We start from the raw sequence: 20,626 nt of genomic DNA on the forward strand, positions 1-20,626 counted from the left end.
CTGGCGAAAAGATGAATCTCGAAATCATGGGGGTGGACGAGTGGATACTATAGAATATCGCAGATGCTGTGCTTGTGTCCAAGGTATGGTACAGTATGAATTACCAGCAGCACACAAAAAAGACAACTCATCGAATACAGGCATGGGGTGGTAATAACAGGTCTTTCCAACTTTACCATGCTTGAAGACCTCTATGAGAAAGAGCTAACGAACAAGCACCTAGACAGAGTACAGTTGCAGCCTGCAGCACAAATTCTTTGTCTCAAGAGCTCAGAACCTCGTCCCAAGATACTATGCCAGCTAGCATGTGAGATGCAACGACGACTACCCCTCCCTTCAGAAATACAACCTCGAGAGTACCTGAACTTGAAACACAACAGGCCCATACCGTGAAATATGGGTGGCAAGCAATTAGGCCAGGAGACTATATGCAACTGCCAAACACACAGAGGAGGTTGCTAATCATGAAGATGCAAGCAAACATAAGGCACATATAATATGTACAATGACCTGGCGATAGCAGTGTAACAGTAGTATGACACTACATAAAACTAAACCCCATATAAGTGAGTACCATTCCAGGTCATCCTACACCTAGAAAAGCTGAACTGAAAGCAATCAAAGAAGCACTTGTAGTGCAGATTACACCCTGCACAACACCCTGCATGGATTCACCAGAAACTGTCTGGGCCTGCACATCACACAAGATTGTCAGGAAAATCAGGAGATTGACACGCGACTTGTAAGCACATGGCCAGAGATTAAATTACAGTATACATAGCCATGCAGGTATTCCAGGACACAAGAGGGCTTATAAGCCTGACATAACTGAAAACTAGATGAGTTTGTGTGTATTCATTATTAACTAAAGTGCAACAGATAGACAACAGACAAGAACGAAGCGCTGTGTGTTCACTTCGTTCTTGTCCATCGTATTTCTGTTGCAATATAGTTAATGAATTCACGAGTAGCAGCAGCAGCTCTAGCAGAAGAGCGCGTGTGCAGCAGTCTCTCTCCGACTTCCCAATAGGTTCAAAAATGTGTCCCTGTATTTAATTAAATGAAATGTGCAGCCCCGGTGTGTCACTTGGTAACTACAGTGCATAACTGAGTCATAAACATTATGATTAACGCATTACAAAACACAAGTGCGTAACATAATTCAGAAAGACTTTGATGGACCCGCTGGATTAACACAATGAACCACTCATTGCACTTTCCATGATGGTGATCTTGCAAAGTGCCATGTGTGGCATTACAAATAAACAATATGATAAACCCAAGCCAAACATGTGCATAACCTCATTAAGAAACACATACATAACCAATATTATAGAAAGACTTGAATAAACCATTGGAATTAACCCAGTGATAAACACCGGGGCCGCACATTTCAGCTTCGCAGGTTTACCGTCTGTACAGGGTGCATGGGCAGTAACTTTTTCTGTTATTGTTTGTTAAGTATTGTATAATGTTGTGCCAGTAAAATACGTTGGGCTAGTTGGCGCAATGTATTGGTACTGCTTTTTTTGCTGGTTTTTTTCTTAATGTTGTGCCCTTCTTCCTTTTGTAACAACTTTTTTATTCCCTCTCGCATAATACTCCAACCTTGCAGCCTGCGAGGTATATAAATAAATAAGTACATAAGCACGTCATTCATTCGTCTGCATACACCTCGCACCATTCCTTGCTCAACAAACGTCACTGTGTTGATGTCTCGCAGCGTGCATCTACATTAACTGCCATTTGCGTTTCAGTATGGTGTGTGAACAGTGTAATGCATAAAGATTACATCACATCAAGGTTGTCACCTTTGTGGTGCATAAGCAAACCTTGCAAAAGATGACATGTTAGATTGTTGAAATTAAGACAAATTTTATATATCGCAGTTACTTAACAGCATTTCATTGACCACTTGACAAAAACTTCACTTCGCATTGATTCCAACACGTACACTGAATCTGCAGTTTTTTTTTTTGCTTAATAATGTAATTGTTACTGCACGGCCACATTGTAGATTTGAAAACAAAGTTAAATAAATTTGTTTGTTGCAATGTAACAATATGTGTAGATCACTGCGATTGTAACCCCAGAACTTGATACAAACATGCACACTATAGGATGCAGACAAATGCTCAGGACAAATTTCAGAATGTTTGCATCCTGATACTTATGAAAGTGAATGGTTTCATTCCATGGCTGTCAATGAGAGGGAGAGAGAAAACTTAATTGTGTTCGTGGTACAAAAACGCATTGATAAGCTTAGACATATAGTCATTGCTTAACACTTTCGAAATGAATAATTGTAGCTTGCTATCGACATTGAAGCAGCCTTTCGACAGCAAGAAAAGGAATCAGTTTTTCCAGCTCTGAACATTGAATTGCAGGAAATGCAAGCAGGCATAAAATTCTGCCAATGTAATCTGTTTAGGAATACCGAATCGGAATAATCATTGAGACTTGCATTTGTACTTTCTCTGGCTGAGCAATCTAGTTTGAAATGACTCCCATAAGCATGTCATAACGACGTTGATCTAATACAGGTTAAATGCATGACTAGCTTAAGAAATCTGGATGATTGCTATAAATTACAGTGAAAAAACTATAATATCTAATAACATTAATAATATAATAACAATATTTATTTCCACAAAACAGGCTAACCGTGAGAGGCGTGCGAGGCTGAGCAGAAAGCTGAAAAATTCTACGGCAAGTGCGCCTGCCGTGGGCCTACGATCCTGCATTATGAATAGCGCGTATTGATATGGTCTTCTTGTTGGAAGTTCCGAGTATACTACCAGCGCGAGACACGGGCCAACAAAGTGGACGAGAAGCGTGTCTTTTAGAATGTTATGTTACAACGTACAGGTTTCTACAAAAGTGACAGTAACTGCTCGAAACATTTGATGCGTCGGTTTTTGCGCCTTTAGAAATATTTAGAGAGGGCTCCCATATATATATTCGCTGCGCAAGCACGGCGATGGACGAACCAGGCTAGCGCTAAGGTTGAATTTCACAACACAATTTTCATTCCACGTCGTAATCACACAGATCGTTTGAGGCTTCGTTCAGGCGCACACGCGGGCGTTCGGGTTGGTGCTTCTTGTTGCGTTTGGTGCAAGAATATGGCTAGGAGCAGGCACCACGCATGCGCAATGACGGGCAATATACACGCATCAATTCTCCACAAGCTCACGCCGAGCACGGGTAGCGCGAGGATCTTGTTGGGCTGACACGACAACTTCGTGGCAGCCGAATTCCGAATACTGCATATGCGGTGAGGGTAACTAATGAACTTGTCGATAGGTCATCTTGTAGATTGTTGTAGCGCAGGCAGAACGAAACGGTCATAGAAGGTAGATAAGACAACACACAGCGCTGAACCATAGAATAAAGAACCGCTGAACCACCTGCGAACAGCTGTTTACGTGCGCGATGTCGCACTGAACTTGCTGAACTACACAAACCGCCGTCGCGCACTCCAAGACAAATCTTAACTAACGTTTTTAAATAATAAACGTACATAATATTTGCTTCTGATCAAGAGAAGTCAATAATATTATAGTGTAAACGTTTCATTCACTACATTAAAGGAATTATGCAGCGTGTGCCACAAAACCTGGCAGTAAGCAACCCTGGGCGTCGCACCAGTCGCATTGTTGAAATCGCAATCATATGAAATGAGCCCTCTAAAAATCGCATTGCGACGCGTGCGACAGCACCGATTTTCGTCGTTGCAGTCGCAACATGTGAAACAGCCTTTACTGTTTTCCGGTTAACATTGCGGGTACATGAGCCGCAGTTGCCAGGAAGCGTGAAAAGCAATCTGGAATATTTGAATACTGTCGCGTTCCACTTTTAAAGCCGAAGCTTAAGCGTCCTCCAATTTTTTTTTTTTTTTAATTCTCAGGCAGTCGTCATAGGGAGTACACGGTAATTTCTTCTTTAAAGACAAGTGTAAGCTGCTTTTTATAACTCAGGCGTACGTATATATTTGTTTCGAGAGCGACAAATACTCTGGACATTAGCGACAATTAGCGCTCGCGTGACACGCAGCACAGAGGGGAATTCAGAAGCTTCTCAAATGCCGAAGCACTCCAGTCCACAATAGCAGTTTCCACAGCACTGTCAGTATTAGGTGAAATAACGGGCATTATTTGGCGATAGCATTTGCAGGTAGAGTGCCACAAAAAGAAAAGAAGAAAGAAAAATCATGCACATGCACGCAATTGATGGAAGGTTCAGACGCGCTGGCCTTGAACGCTGGAGGCATAGTTATGAAAGGCTCTCTGCTACTTGATAGAGCCAAAAAAAGCACTTTCCCGTAGCCTTGGTGTGGAGATCGTTCGTAATGACCGCACTCCACGAGGTGCCTCTCTCCCCTTGCTCAAGATGCATCTCTTCGCTCCTCTTGATGACCAAGCAGCTGCTCGCGGCTGTTTGTCAGGTCACACTTAGACACATCATCTCAATATGCGCAGTGTCCAAATGGTGAACGCGACGTGCGGCCCAAACTTATGTTGCACTCCCATTCACCGCGAGCGGAAACCGGTATACAGTGGCGAGCAAAAGTTTAGAGACCAGTCGTGTCAAGAAATATTTTCCCTGCCTGGGAAATCAAGCTTGCGTGAGCTCTTCAATTGATGCAATGTACTGAAGCAAACGCATGCTGTGGGGCTGTACTAGAAGAAATAAAAATGTTTTTCCACTCCTAACTTTTTCTCGCGAGTGTAGCACTTTGAAACGCCACTGAGGATAGACCCCTGTGGAGCGCGATATGACTTCACACCGTAGCCAGGCGGTCATCATTCTCAAGCCAAAAGCGCTGCGCTTGAGCACCGGTCACGCACATGTCGATCAACTACGGTGAAGAACAATGGGAGCAATTTCTCTTGGCTAATTCATGGTATATACTGTGCAGGAGGCGCACGCCTTGTCTGACACAGACAAAGGGACACGGAAGGTTACACAAAGATGGAGGCTTGAAGTGATGAGTAGCAGTTCAGCAAGGAACAAGGCTTGAGCTACATTGCTTGTTCGACTATTGCTCATGGCAGAATGAGGGGACACATTGCTGTGCTCTGCTGTGTTCTCTTGGCTCTCGGTGACAGCGGTTTTTCACGTTTTCACAGTGAACACATGTTGTCGTCGATGGTGCATACAGCAGGACAAATTCAGAAACAGCTCTCCTATACTCGCAGATGGAGCGCTCCGCAATGAGTGCTGCCATCAACTGTTGTTGCCAGCAAAACATGTAGCTAATACTCAGCACGCGTGCCCAGCGAAACGCGTTACTACCAAAGAATTGTATTAAGTCAGTTGCTATTATTGTTAGATCGCAATTTACCGGTGTCTTACCTGAATCCCTGATCGGTTCTCGTTAATAGCTCTTGAACAAGTACTCTTATGAAACTAGGTCACCTTTGATTGGCGCGGTTGACACAGCATTAGTTCGCTTTTGTTTTACCTATAGTTAATTAATATACTATAATTTCACGTGCTAAAATCACTGTGTGGTTGTGCGGAACGCCGTAGTGCGAGACTCTAGATTAATTTAGACCACCTGGCGTCACGTTATCGTGCGCACAAATCTAAGTAGACGCGCGTTCTTGCATTTCTCCCTTATCCAAATGCGCCCCCATAGGCCGGTATAGAACCTGCTAGCTTTGAGATGAGTAGCGGTACGCCATAGCCACGCATAAGCTACCTCGGTGGGTTCATGCTCTGCACATGGATTTCAGGTTGTAGTATTGATGTTATAGAGCAAGACCCTTAATATAGCCTAGATGCCATCAATGCGTTTTTCAGGAGTTAAAAAAAACTTCTGTACCCCGGCTCAAAAGGAACCTTCTGAGAGTTTAGTCTGGTGATAGATTTCAAACCACTGAATCAGGTCAGACGGAATAAGTTCTCAGGCGCTGTGCTCTTCCCGTACCTGCGCTGTTGCTCACGTTTGAGTGTGTACTATCGTGTTCAATAGAAGTGACAATGAGAGTACCATGTGTCCCGGCGGCTCCGATACTGCATGGTTTTCGGACATACGAAAAATTGCAAGGGTAGGCCCAGTTCAAAATACCGTAATTTAGTCAACCAACTAAGTCGAATCTACGCAAAAGAACGTTAAGTAGGTGATAAAGGTATTGTGTAGCGCATCGTGAACTAAGTGTGGCTGTTCAGCAGCACCCTCCTTCACGTGCACTGCCTAATCATGAAGAAGAGAACAACATATTCTGGTTGTGCCCCTCATAGATATGGACAGGCCAATCACACGAGAAGAAGTGAACGCAGCTCTGGGGTCCCTAACCAAAAACACAGCAGCGGGAGCAGACAAAATTAACAGCTCCCTCATTCGCAACCTAAGCGAGAAGGCGATAGATCAATTAACAATCTACTTAAACAAATTGTGGAACGAGGGAACGATCCCGGAGGAATGGAAACACGCCAAGCTCGTAATGATCCCGAAGCCAGGAAAGAAACTACAGATAGAAAACCTAAGACCAATCTCCCTCACCTCGTGCTTGGGAAAGTTATACGAAAGAATAATCACAAAGAGAATACAGCAACTCATGGAAGGCAAGGAACTGTATCCGCACAGTATGTTTGGCTTCCGAGTAAAGCTATCAACACAGGATGTCCTCCTACAGATTAAGGAAGAGGTCCTAAGCAAAGCACCCAAGACAGGAGAAAACATCATAATGGCACTAGACATCAAGGGAGCCTTCGATAATGTCAGCCACGCGGCAATAATGGAAGGGCTTCAAAACATAAATTCTGGGAAGAGGACTCATGACTACGTGAGAGCCTTCCTAGCAAAAAGAACGGCCACAATAGGACTAGGGGATATAAGAAGCGAAACCTTTGTCACCCCAAGCAAAGGTACGCCACAGGGCTCAGTCATTTCACCCATACTGTTTAACATTGCGATGCTTGGCCTGGCCAGGGAACTAGGCGAAATCGAGGGCATACGACATGCAATGTATGTGGACGATATCACAATATGGGCCAACCAAGGAACGCTAGGACAAAAGCAAGAGAAACTGCAAGAGGCAGCAAACCACGTAGAAAACTATGTTAAGGCAAGAGGCCTGGCTTGCTCCACAGAGAAATCGGAAATACTCAGAATTGAAAAGAACCCCACCAAGGCCGAAATCGAAATAAACTTAGAGAGCCAGCTTATAGCGGAAAAGAACATGATAATAATTCTAGGAATGTGGCTGCAAAGCAGCGGAAAATGCAGTCACACAATTAGCTTACTCCAAAAATCGACAGATCAAGTAAGCAGGATGATTACGAGAGTTTCAAATAGAAGACATGGCATGAAAGAGGCAGACACGATCAAGTTGGTTAAAAGTTTAGTGGTCAGCAGAGTCACATACTCGCTACCTTACCACTTGATGAACAAGCTAGAAAGAGAACAAGCAGAAACCATACTAAGGAAGGCGTACAAAACGGCACTACGCCTACCGAGGAATACTTCAAACGACAAGCTACTGCAGCTAGGAATACACAACACGTTCAGCGAGCTGGCAGAAGCGCAACTAAACACACAAATAGCGAGACTTTGGCAGTCGGCTACAGGAAGAATGCTCCTAAAGAGACTAGGATACGATACGAAAAGGGCAATAGATCGAGAGGCAGACATTCCAGACAACGTCAGACAAACCCTCAGAATAAGTCTAATTCCACGCAACATGGATGCGAACCTACACGCAGCCAGAAGGCAGGCAAGGGCAGATTACGTGGAAGGCCACCTGGCAACACAGGAAAACACGGTGGAAACGGATGCAGGACTATACCCGTGGGACAAGCACACTAGAACACACAGAGTAGCTACGGCTGTAGTAGACTACATGGGAGAGACAATCAGCTGCGCAACCATAAGGAATTGCACGGTAGCGGAGGGGGAAGAGGTCGCCATAGCGCTTGCAGCGACCGAAGGCTACCTAAGTAACAGATCACTAACCATATTAACAGACTCCAAAGCTGCATGCAGGCATTACATGCAGGGGAGAGTCTGTAAAGAGGCCCTGCGAATCCTCGTCGGAGCAGGAACCCTCGGTAATAAAGTGAAACACAAACTTTTCTGGATACCGGCCCATACCGGGATTGAAGGGAACGTGAGAGTAGACAGTCTAGTTCGCGAGATCACATACCGAGCTGGACAGATAGAGCCTCTCGAGAACCCTACAACGGTGGAGCCGACGTGTGCGGAAATATTAAACTACTATAGAGGGCAGAGAATCAAATATCCTCCGCCACACACACTACTTACACAACAGGAAGCAGCCGACTGGAGAAGGCTACAAACCGACACTTTCTATAATCTACACATACTAAGTAAAATGTACCCGACACAATACAGAAACTCCTGACCATGGTGCGGAGAAATACCAACTCTTTACCACATAACATGGGAATGTAAGCATAACTACACATTCCATAAACATAAAAACCCGAGTGCGGAGCAATGGGAGGGCCTGCTCATCAGCAGCGAGCTCACCGCCCAAAGGGCAATGGTGCAGCACGCGTGCGAAGTGGCCAGGCTCAGTGGAGCCCTGGAATAGGGGCCCACCCGTGCTGAAGAGCCAGGCAGCAAGCGCAAGACGGCTCACCGCTAAACCCCTTGATAGCATCAATAAAGTTTTTCTCTCTCTCCCTGTCCATGGAGGAAGTTCCTGACCGCCTTCAGTAAAGAAGCCTATTGATGTCTCGGAATATCACGTGCAGCAAAGTCCGCTTGTGAAATAGTAGAGGACCGTCAACCTTTCTTTCGGGCACCGACATTTTTCTAGACGCGCCACCAATGCTTCTGCCAAGCAACACAACTTGATGTCCCGCTCTTTCGTGGCTGAATCATCGAGAAGCTGCACAGGTACATCTAACCAAAAAAATGTTGCTCAGTTAGTGTTCCACAGAATTAGCTTTGGTCAGCAGAAAGTGAGTATCACCGTGGGTGTTCTCCATGCCGGAAGTTTCAACAAAAACGCCAGACATCTTTCGTTAAAGACCTACCTCAAATGGGCGTGAAACAGGTCACATACGAGTCACATCGCATTTATTCACGCTGAGTCATGCCAACTTTACATTCGCGGATCACATTCAGTTTGCATAGATGGCTCATTAAATATGGCAATTCCACGTCCGCATTCTGTGAATTATTTATCTCTGACCAAGACAGTGGTGTAGCTTACAAGAGGAGACAATATTCTCGATCTTTTTCGGACGAACACACCAAACTTTACTCTCTCGACGGTGACCATGCCAGGTATAACAGGCCTCTGTGACGTCCTCTGCGAACTTAATATGACGCATGAAAATACTTACAAAACTAACTGACGCGTTTATATCTACGGTAATGTTAATATACCTGAAATTATTTCTGGGTTAAATTGTTACTTTTTTGTTTTTGAGACCCTTCGAGAATCGTACTCGGTGGCGAATCTCTGCTTCACTTTCAAAAAGAAATTCTTTGAACTAAAAGACCGCTTTGTTCCTTCCTGCGCAATAACTACCAGAAGATATAAAAGTAAACTGTGGCTCAGAAATCTGAGACTTACCCGGAAGAGCCAAATAAGTTATCGTTTTATAAGTCGTCTCCAACAGAAACAAATCATAGAAAGCTTGAGTCAATACTAAGCGCTGTAACCGTTGTTATGTCAGGTCCTTGGAGTACAAAACAAGAAATGAGGATTTGAAAATATTTGGCGACGATTGTATACATTATAATAAAATATGTACTGACAATGACTGCTCGGAAATTGAAAACGATCTGAACATGGTAGAAGAATGGAATAAAAATCGAGAATGACACTAAAATGGAACAAAGCAGTATGTGTTAGCTTTTCAAGAAAAAACATCACTGCGCTTACACCCGAAATGGTGTTGCCATAAAAGAGGTATTGGAATGCAAGTATCTGGGCGTCTCTTATACTTCCTCTTTATCCTTGCAACGATGCGTCGATTATACGGCCGATAAACTGTGTAAATCCCTGGTATTAGAGCGCATATCTGAGGCGGCCGTTCTTGCAGCGAGCGTCGATGCTGTTCCTCGTAGCCGCGCAAACGAGCACAGTGAAGGATGAAAGTTTATGTGGAGCGCAGCCGGCGTTGAAATACGCCAATAGCGAAGCGAGCGCGAGCGCAAAAGCGGAGGAGGGTGCAGCGGAAACATGAGGCGGAAAATGGAGGAGGAGGGTATGACAAAAGCGCGAGAAGAAAAGCGTAGTGCCGCGCAAGACGGGCTTTGCGGCGACGGTGGCTGCGAGATGGCGCCAGAGTAGCGCGCGTCGTCTGCATGGAAACAAAGCGCTACATGAGCGGAGGTCCGTCTGCAGAGGCTGCTGTGAATCGAGCGCACGCGTCACCCACGCGCTGCCTCTCGTCATCTCCCGATAAGCGAGGCAGTCGCACAGCACTTCGCTCTGTTTCCAACTTGCCGCACGAGAGAGCTGTTGCGCTGAAACAGGGCTGCGGTGAAATTTCGGATTAGGGTGTATAGCAATCGTCGGTGAATTTTTTTCTACGTCGAAACACACGCTCATTTTCTCATGGTTCAATATAGCTTGAATAGAAGATCGATCCTTGATTACGCTTGTACCAAGGAAGACCCTCCAGCCGCCGTAGGCAAAGATAAGCTGCCCACAGTAGGACGCTACGTTTCAGGCTTGTTCTAAAGACACGCGTTGCAGGGCAACTAACTCGAGAGCAGTGTTGGGTTTGCAGGCACTAGGGAACCACAAAGCAGCGCTTCGTTTAAAGTTATTGCATGGGAGATATTATTCAGACAATGGTACTTTGCACGAGTCGTACTTTTTCGGCCCCAATATGCTTCCTCAAGCATTGACCATTGTAAGAAAATGATAGAATATAAATGAAGAACTGCCACTCTCAGTAGCACTTTTCCTCCGAAAACAATTTGTCATTGGAATCGATTGCATTCTACCATTGTATCCATCGAATATCCTGAAACATTGTTCTCTTTCAAAATGCAGGCAATGTATTGACACAAAATGTGCTATGATAGTTAGCATTCTACATGTTTATGCTTATTGACGCCTGTAACGGCCTTCCTTCGTTCCATGGAACTATCTGACAATTTTTTTCTGCCTTTTTCGGTGCTTCTATGCATGCGTGTGGAATCTTACTATTTCTTTACTCGGATGTGCTTTCATCGTTTTTTTTTTTGTAAGAAGTAGCCAGGATCATTTTGATTTTTGTTCCCGCACTCCTGACGATGTTTTTTTCGTGCTTGCTGCTGTTCGTTTCCTTTCAGTTCTTCTTATTTATTATTCCCGTTCACCATTTTTGCGTGTGAAATATTTTATAGGGCTAGTACTACTTACCTCTGCTACTATGTTTTGTACCTTTTGTATTCTCCCTCACTGTAGTGTCATATGTAGCCACTGTGAATAAAAATAGATGGAGAGAGAGAGAAAGAAACGTTTATTATACGCAACAGTGTCCCGAGCGAGGCCCGGTATCACCCTAACGTGGGTATGTGAAATAAAAAAAAAATGCCGCTTTCGAGGGAACCAAACATTCAAGCTAGCCCACGCCGGTATCATTCCGCGACATGGAGCTTTTGCCCAGGCCAGCATGGCGGTGGAAGCTGACAGCTCATAGACAACACTACTGCCTCCGAAATAAGATGGCGCCTATGAAAAAAAGATATCCTATACCACACCTCACCGTTCTTCCCTCGAGAAGAAAGCTACAAAAGGAAGGAAAGGCAGGGACGTTAACTAGGCTAGCCGTGTTTGCTGCTCAACACGTGGGTATACGGCGAGGCGAATAAAACCAATTGCGCCAAAGTTTAAAACACCGTTAACCTGAGTCATAAGACGGCATCGCGTTTCTCTAAGCGGCGTCCTTTACAGCGTCCGTAGCAGGCAAATCAAATGTATATTTGTCAAGTTGTGCTAAATAGTTTAACTGTTTTCGTAGGTAATTCGCATCTCATATTCACGAGCCGCCGGTACCTTTCAGAGCAGGGTAAAGAAGTCCGCGCTCGAATGGCCGCTTTGAGCACCACGCGCTCCCATGTACGTCCATTAAATCGGTTATCCTAAGCTACTGCGAAGTATCACTACTGAACATTCCGTGCCTAACTACGCACAAATACCACCACTTTTTTAATGAAAACTGGTAATGCTGCAATATGTAAAGTGCAGAAAACATGCACAAGTGTGATTTACTTTCACCACGAAATTTCATTTGAATGGGTTCCTAGCCACTGTGTCATGAAGGGTTACGCTCTCGTGGACAACTTAGTGAAGGTAGCGGACACTGATAAGAAACCATGTCTGATTAATCCAAACAAAACGGTTCACACAAGCGCTTGCCTCAACTGTCTGAGCAAAGATCAAATTAAATGAAATTATGGGGTTTTACGTGCCAAACCACTTTCTGATTATGAGGCACGCAGTAGTGGAGGACTCCGAAAATTTCGACCCCCTGGGGTTCTTTACCGTGCCACTAAATCTAGGTACATGGTTGTTTTCGCATTTCGCCCCCATCGAAATGCGGCCGCCGTGCCCGTGATTCGATCCCGCGACCTCGCGGTCGGCAGCCCAACACCATAGACACTGAGCAACCATGGCGGGTAGCAAACATCAAGGACGCGTAGTTAAAAATATGGTGGAAGAACGCTATCCTATTTCTGAAAATATGACTGGACGTTTCGCTCAATGTGAGCCAATCAATTGAAACAGTAATAGACTGGCTGCATGTAAGAACTGCGTGTTCAATGTCTGCTCTGCAATTAATAGGCCCAGGCAAGAGTGATGCGCTCTAATTCAAAGCATTCAAATATGACTTTGAGTGATATTGTTGCACTGTCCTAATTGTGCTCATCATACAAAAAAGAAAATTGCCTGCTTTGGTATAAAAACCATTCTCATTGGCGTAACCATGTTAGATCTATTGACAATAATTCAATTTCAAAAGTGGGAATTTAGCTCCGAAATATAATTCGCGGAACGAATAAGGATTACTGAAAATTACTATAGCGTGATGTCGTATGAAGGTTATATACACGGATAAAGTGCCTCAGAAAGGATGGCGAACGTTTCGATAGGAGAACCTACCTTACTTTGGGCAGCTAACTGAAGTACCTCATCCCTTTTTATAACCTTTGTACCACAATGTGCTACACCATCTACCAGCCCTATTCTTGAGTATAGCGTGATGCGTGATGCTCATGAACCATAAATACGGGCCCACTAATGCGCAGAAATTGTGCTTACTCGAAGTTACTATGGTAAAGCGGCAAGTTAGGCTAGTTAGCGGAAGTTGACCCTGTTATAAGGGATGTACTGCGCTATAAACACAGCGACAAGAGAAGTAGAAGTGGGCAGGACGCGCGCAAATTTTCTTGGTGATGAATGACATGCATACAACGATCAAAAAGACTTCGTCATTCCCATAGGTCATCCAAAAACGCAGCCATCATGATCTTGCGCCCAGAAATGGCACGTCACGATCTCAGTGTGCAAGTGTCAGTTCATGAACTGTGCGCGTCCTGTCCCGCTCTACTTCTGTTGCCCGTGCGTTTATAGTGCATATCCCCCCTTACTACAAAATGAACTTAATGAGAACCGGCATTCATTGCGCTTAAACTTTACCTCCATTTCACTTTTGACTATCTGTCATTAGCTATTGTGCTATATTCGCTTGTTGTGGCGTGCAGTTCGTTTACTTGAGCTTGCGCTGAGTTCTTGCTATGCTATATGTGTTTGCTGCGATGCGCGATGTGCCCACTTCAACTTTATGTGCGCAAGGCACGCGTGGGCACCAAGTGACATTTACTTACATTTTATTTTGTTATTCTGCGTATGTTTGTTCCAGCCGGTTTATGTTTAACATATATGCTTTTTGACTAAGTTGGCATCACACATGTTGGTAAACTCTCCCGCACAGATATAATATGAAAAACGATAGGGTTGCTATTGCGCTAAAACAATCTAAGGATCGCCACAGACGACATAGTATACGTATATTACGTACAAAACATTAAGCCTGAAGGCAAGTCTCGATCGCATTAGAAAGAAGTAATTCGATAACCTCCTCCATACAATATTTCCCCTTGCGAAGGGGAAATGGAACATTTATGACTGAACGAAGGGGAACATTTATGACTCTTATTGCTCAACAGTGTAACTACACGTGCGTGAAGTATTAAAAAAACACTTCCGGGAATACTTCGCCGAACATTTCTTGCTCTGAAGTTTGCAAATTCAGTTGTGCAATATGGCATACGTTGGCAGGAAGCCACGTCCGGCCTTACCTTGCCTCTTGTGTTTTTCTCTGTGGTTATCGAGTAAAGATGGACCGCTTACCATTTTAGGTATCGTGTGTGGTGTGTATACAAAGAAGGGGCGAGTGGACGCGACAAAATAAGTGTCAAAATATTGGTGTCAATTATGGCGGACGTGTTTACCTTCACTTGCTTTAGTGATAGCTTTCGTTGGCCACTCTGGCAATTTGCGGATTGTATCGGTATTTCTGTCGGGCCGTGTATGTGGCCTTGAGAGTGACCTTGACACGTGTTGGTACCATGTGTCCTCTGTAACTTGCACCCAGTAAAAAAAATAGATGCAAGGGCCATGTAGTTGGACAAACTAAGGTAATGTTTATTGCCGTCGCTTGAAGCAGGCCCAATAATATTATTGTATTTTGCCATTAGCTATAAATAAGCAACCTAATTAAATAATATTAATGTGAGAATATTTATGGACACTTCTGTGTCCATAAAAATTGTAGCGAATCCTAACAAACTTCGGAACCAGCTTTCTTTTGCTCAATGCCGGAAACATAGAAGTTTTTTCCAAGCATGAAAGAAAGCCCTCGAAACACATAAAAGTGCAGGCTTTCGCGCGCTTCGCAGCGTGACAAAAACCTTTGTGTGGCAGCTACTGAGCAACAGCAAGCTCGATCAGGAATTCTTCTAGGTGGTCGACAATTTTCTCTTTGACACTTTTACTCGGAATACGGTATTTAATGAAGCTGATTGATTGATGATGAATAACCTTTGAGAATTACCCTCGGGCAAGCCGGTGCTTTCAAATGCTTGGGGCGTTAGGCGCGTCGCATAGCAACACTTTACTTATAAAAAGTGAGAGCGCGCACCATTTCTTTGATGACGTTACGGGATGCGTTCTTCGCCGAAATTTGCTGTGCGCCTCTCATCCTATTGACGCGTTTCCACAAGGGATAAGAACGCCGTGTCTTGTGATTAAAGACGTTTTGACGCTGAGTGAAATTCAATTTTCCCTGCAAGGTACACCATAAGGCTGAGAGTCGCGCTCTTCACTGAAATCTGTCACGCGGCTCGCTTATTAGGGGCCAATTTGCCTTGGTGGCTCATGAAAGCTTCGCGTACACCGATTGCTACACGGTGTCTCATTTGCATAACTTCTTTTGCAATATCTTGCTTTTCTAGCTTTAAATTCTTCCTCTGTTTGTCTCGTAGAGGGACGGTTAAACATCACATGCTTCTTAGTATTCCTAGATTCTAAAGAAGTTATTCATACAAACCACTGTTCTGACTTTACTATTCTTTTAATTACATTTTCGAACTTCCCGATTCTTGGCCGATCCCCGGTATGTGCCAATATGCGGGATTCAATGGGTGCTATGATCACGACAACAATGGAAAATCATTATTATCATCACCACAATCACGATCCTAAGCCAATTCGTTGCCAGGAGTTACGGCTGAGCGAAATTGACGTTTGGCCGTTTGAGGTGACAAGTCGAGCGAGGAGCTGCTGACAATTCTTGAAACAGGCTAGTTGCTTTTTTCTTGTCTATACTCAACTGCATCCACATATGATAACATCGTACACAGCTTCCTAACCCTCTCCTCCCAACACCTACCCCCCCCCTCGCCCTTCCAGAGGTAGCTCTGTAATGACCGTAACTGTTCTTCATGTACTCACGTCTGAGCGCCCATGGCTCGAAGTCTAAGATTGCTCTCAGGGTTCGAATCAACGCCATGCTGCACTGCGGTTGTAAGCCGGCCCGCAGGAACTTTCGCAACAATGACGGCGGCAACTTGGAGACGCCGTAGTCCACCACATCTCGCAGCAGTTCCGCGTAGTCGATTTCGTCCACTTGCGGGACGGCGGTGGCCTGTACCGCTGACGTCGCTGCCGCTTCTCGGGCATTAGGTGTGTCCGTCGACGGGATCTGTGCTCGCGCCCCTGGCGTCCAAACTAGGAACAGCACAAGTGTAGCCGTGAGTGCAAACTCAGCCACTGATGCATCACGTCGTGCTCTTCGCCCTTTGGAAGGCAGCGGAAGCATTGCCATTGGCCTTCGCTAGCTGTGAGTGGACCCGGCTTGGCTCGTGCACTGGTGACTATAGCTGTGTGATTCTGATATGAAGTCAGTGATACTAGTCGCCTAAATATGCCCGTTTGTCTCTCTTACGGCGACAGCTTTGTTATGAACCTCTCCAAAGTGCTCGCAAATCTTCCCGATGATGTTTCACATTTCTGAAAATAAAAAAAAAAATTTCATCCCGAATTAGGATTTAAACGCGCATTTGAATGATGACGATAACCAGCGTTTAAAAAGAAGGCATTACGTCATAGCCACTCGATTTGCTTCAGAAGCATTTAAGGCAAAATGGTATCCTGCCAACGTCCCATCGAATATCCGCGGTGCAACAGTTTTGGTTACTGATGGTACTGCTTCGATTGCAGCTCTGTCTCTACTTACATATACTAAATGTGCGTTAGTGCTTGCTAAAGATGTTTACTATACTACATAGTTTGGGGGATCACCTAGTTTGAACGTCAATAGAATAGTTTGAACATTTTCGTGAGCATTATCAGTTATATTAGCATCCCTGTCAAAATTCAAAGTCGGTTTAAATACGTCATCTTAGGTGGTTACAGGGAGGCGCCGACTTAGTTTACTTAACCGCCACATTGTGCTCGGAACACAGTGCGATTTTAGGTTCCAGGGATGCGACAGTGGCAGAAGGTACTTCCCCGTTTTAGACAAAAGTGATTGCTTGCATGCCTGACTCACCCACCTCTTGAAAACGATGATGCACAATACTGAGGCTTCTCGCAGAAATCCAGAACTGCAAGGACACAGATCGCGAGAAGACCACCACTTGCGTGCGCATTCAAGTTTTAAGCGTGTCGAAGGCGGCAGAGTGCACAAATCAGGAGCCGCAACGATGCGCACGACAAGCAACGGTGAGCCAGTGAAGACCGTATCATAAATGTGAAGCATGAACCATCAAGAAAAAAAAGGCAGGAAGGACGAGGGAAGGAGGATGAAAAACAAACGCATTTACTAGAACCATGTCTGCAGAGGTGTTCCTGATGGAGGGCTGCGCGTCCTCCCGCATGAGAATGACTAGATGGCACATGCGAGTGGCTTGGCCACTCATGCGCTCCGACGATGAGAAAGGGGGTCTTGCAAGATCTTGGTACCGGAACAGTGCTACTAGCGTATGGCCAAACGTGAGTGTACGAAGCCGCTTCTTCCGTAATGAAGCCGCCAGTTCGCGTGTTCTCGGCGGCCCAGTAATTGATCAAGAAAGAGGCAGTGCATGCTGAGGGGAAACGATGACCTTCCACATTATTTTTCCCCTTCAGCTATAACGCGAAGCCTTCCTTTTGTGACTGTTCCAACTTGGTTTCTGGCAAAGCGCCACGTGTTTCCGTGGTCCGAGGGCTCGCGTTTTGAAATGTGTGATCGGTCGTCAGAAGACGTTTTCGCACGTGCCATGTTTTCGAAGCTGCTATGAGCGCTTAGATTATTTAGTTCACGCTAGTCTTGGCATCTCACTGGTGTAAAAAGATGTTTCACTTGCTTGCTTGCAAAACTGACTCGACGTTCGAAAGGTACGCTCTTTGTTGGTGTCAACTGTCACGAAATATCTGCGCGTGACAAGCACTTGTCTCATCTCACACCGGCTATATGGGCTTTCGTAATGCGTGCGCAGAGGTGTGTTCGCGAAAAAATGTTTTACTTTGACAATGTGCCCACATTTAATATACTCACCTACGCACTCGATCGGTCTCCAACGAATTTTGTGCGACACTTCTATGTGTCGAACTTCAGACACAGCAAATAAGAAGTAACCGCGTATCGAACAGGCAACCTGTATAGAAAGCCAAGCTTTCTAGAAGCAGTAATACGCGCAAGTGTTCGTAATTTAGTGACAAAGTCTATAAATTTAGGCGTTTTGAAGTCAATTCAACAACTTTGCCTTCTTGTAGTGTTAACGACTTAATATTGACTTATGGCTTTTGAGGTACTGTTTCTGGCAGTGTAATATTTCCGGCGGAGTAACTCGATCATTCTCGTTTCATCATAGCATTCAACTGTAGACGCCGCTAAACCGCAAGATTTTCTGAAAGTGCACACTTCGTTGGTGCAGTATCTGCAAATGTTTTCATGCTTAATGGATCACTAAGTTACATGGTTTGTTATTGTATATAGCAGTAAAATCTACACACATATCCAGTATTGCACCCTGGTAAAATTCCTCAATGGTTTCTGGCTAAGTTGACTCCATCAACTCTATTGTATCAAAAAGGCCATATGCACCAAACGTGTCCCTAGTTCTCAAAATAAAGGTAAATCTTTTTTGCTTCATCAAAGCTGCTTTTGTAGGCAAAGCAAAATGCGGTAATCTAGACATATTATGAACGAAGGTGGCCTGTCGATGGCAAACAGCAGTTCCAAACAAAAACATTGCTATAGATTCGGCCACAGATACCTTTTCAAGAAATCGCAGGTTATTTGGCCTTTTAACATGGCGGCCATTGATATGAACCGCAGCAGGTCATTTAAAACAAACAGTGCAATAATAACAAGACATGTGCATACACCAGCATTCCCAGCGCCTGTAGGCGGTCACCATCTTATGTTTATTACAACGATGACGAGGGTGTGAGCGCTTCCTGGGGACTGCGGTTACGGCACGGGCGACAACGGGCACAACATGTTTGGGGTGGCTACTCAACTGGGATGCCAGTTTCCGAAAGAGCTGCAGCCGTCTTGTCGTCTCTGGAGCCTGGTAGGTACGTCTCTTGTAATACGATCACATTTCGGATGACAGAATTAGACCACTGAAATTATTTAACCGGAGCACCTCACAGTGTTGTTTTTTTTCAGCGGAACAGCAACGTTGCCTGCTTCACTGCAGATTCAACTTCGTGCAGTTGGCCAAACTTTTCTTCCGTGTCTTCCGTATATCTATACACGTTTTTCTGTGCCTGTGGCAGTGTCTGAAGAGACTATACGACATATAGTAAGCTGAGGCCCTACAGCGCAGAACTATTCCAATACGTTTTTATTACAATCTCCTGACATCGAATTTGCGTAACCGCCGACCCAAGCATTGGGCTTTCACCCGCAGGGTTGTCTGAACAGACTAATCAAACGCTCTCCTCATTCATAGGAGGTCACTTTTGTTTGCTTGAAAAATGAATAAGATTGCCTACACTGAGTGGCTTGTCTTATCTAATTCGCTGACAACAGGCGAGGAGCACCCTCAAGTGCAGAGGGATTCGATGGGGTCGAGCCACTTCACTGAAACTCGGTAACCGGATCAAAGAAGGTGGTGCCGGCTTCTGCAATTGGTCCGCTTTCCCTTAGTTAGTTTGCGGTGGCTAGTTGAAAATCGCGGCGGCAGGGAACAGAAGCTTAAGAATGACGCTATAGATATATTAAACGGATCCTCATCGAAGAAGAGTTGGCAGAACGAGGTCGCAAACGTGCCGAAACTGCACTAAAACGCTACGCGGCCACGCTACAAGTATTATTATACACGAATAAACCCATGCGCTCTGGCAGGTGCGAGTAGCCCGTGCCTGAGCGATCTGCGGCAGCAATCTTTTATTCCTTTCGTAACGGGGCAGCCTGTAGGTATTCAGAGGAAAATTCAGTTTTGTTCGGAATGTTAGTGCATCTTTAACGCGTACAGGTCACTTTGACGCGGTAAGTTTGTGCGGTCCTACGATGTCGCGTGACAGGCAGGTGAAGTGGGCGCAGCCCGAAGACTCTTGACCAATAGCCGAAGGCTAATGGCGAAAAGGCGTCGAATCAGAAATAATTATTTTTCTTTTGTTCGGTCAAATCATGCATAATCATTGTGTACACGTCATATCAGATGGGGAACTATCGCGGTTGTCGTGACGTCGCGTCACAGACAGGAGAATTGGGGGTGGTGCAAAAATGTTTTTGACCGATCGCGGAGCGCTGATTGCACAATTGCAATAGAAAAGTTTGGAATAGCTTTACGCTATAGCGCACATGTGGGCCCTATAACGTAAAACTATTCCAATATGTTTCTATTCCAATCTCCTGACGCCAAATTTGCGTAACCACCAACGCAAGCACCGGGCGGTCACCCGCAGGGTTGTCTGAACAGACCAATCAAACGCTCTCCTCGTTCATAGGAGGTCACTTTTGTATGCTTGTAAAACGAATAACATTGCCTACACTGAGCGGCTTGTCGTATCTAGTTGGCTGACAAGGGGCGAGGAGAACCCTCAAGTGGAGAGGGATGCGATGGGGCCGAGCCACTGCACTGAAAGTCGATAACCGGATGAAGAGGGTGGTGCCGGCGTCTATGATTGGTCGGCTTTCCCTTACT

At 45.0% G+C, this 20,626-nt stretch overlaps 1 protein-coding gene across 2 annotated transcripts in view; it reads right to left on the bottom strand.

Moving 5' to 3' along the window:
• LOC126540855 (nose resistant to fluoxetine protein 6-like) overlaps window positions 1-17,316 on the bottom strand; it is a 104,989-nt gene extending 87,673 nt beyond the window's left edge. Inside the window, exons 1-2 of one of the 2 annotated variants that reach the window (XM_055076219.2) lie at window positions 17,042-17,316; window positions 15,939-16,496 (exon numbers count right to left, since the gene is read on the bottom strand). In XM_055076219.2, coding sequence (XP_054932194.1) covers window positions 15,939-16,311 — 373 coding nt within the window. In that variant the 5' untranslated portion in view covers window positions 16,312-16,496; window positions 17,042-17,316. Of the gene's footprint in view, window positions 1-15,938; window positions 16,497-17,037 lie in introns of both variants that reach the window. The other variant, XM_055076225.2, reaches the window with a different exon arrangement.
• Between the last annotated feature and the right edge of the window lie 3,310 nt (window positions 17,317-20,626).

The sequence above is a fragment of the Dermacentor andersoni genome, chromosome 3, assembly GCF_023375885.2.
Source record: "Dermacentor andersoni chromosome 3, qqDerAnde1_hic_scaffold, whole genome shotgun sequence".
In the NCBI taxonomy this organism is placed as follows: Eukaryota; Metazoa; Arthropoda; class Arachnida; order Ixodida; family Ixodidae; genus Dermacentor; species Dermacentor andersoni.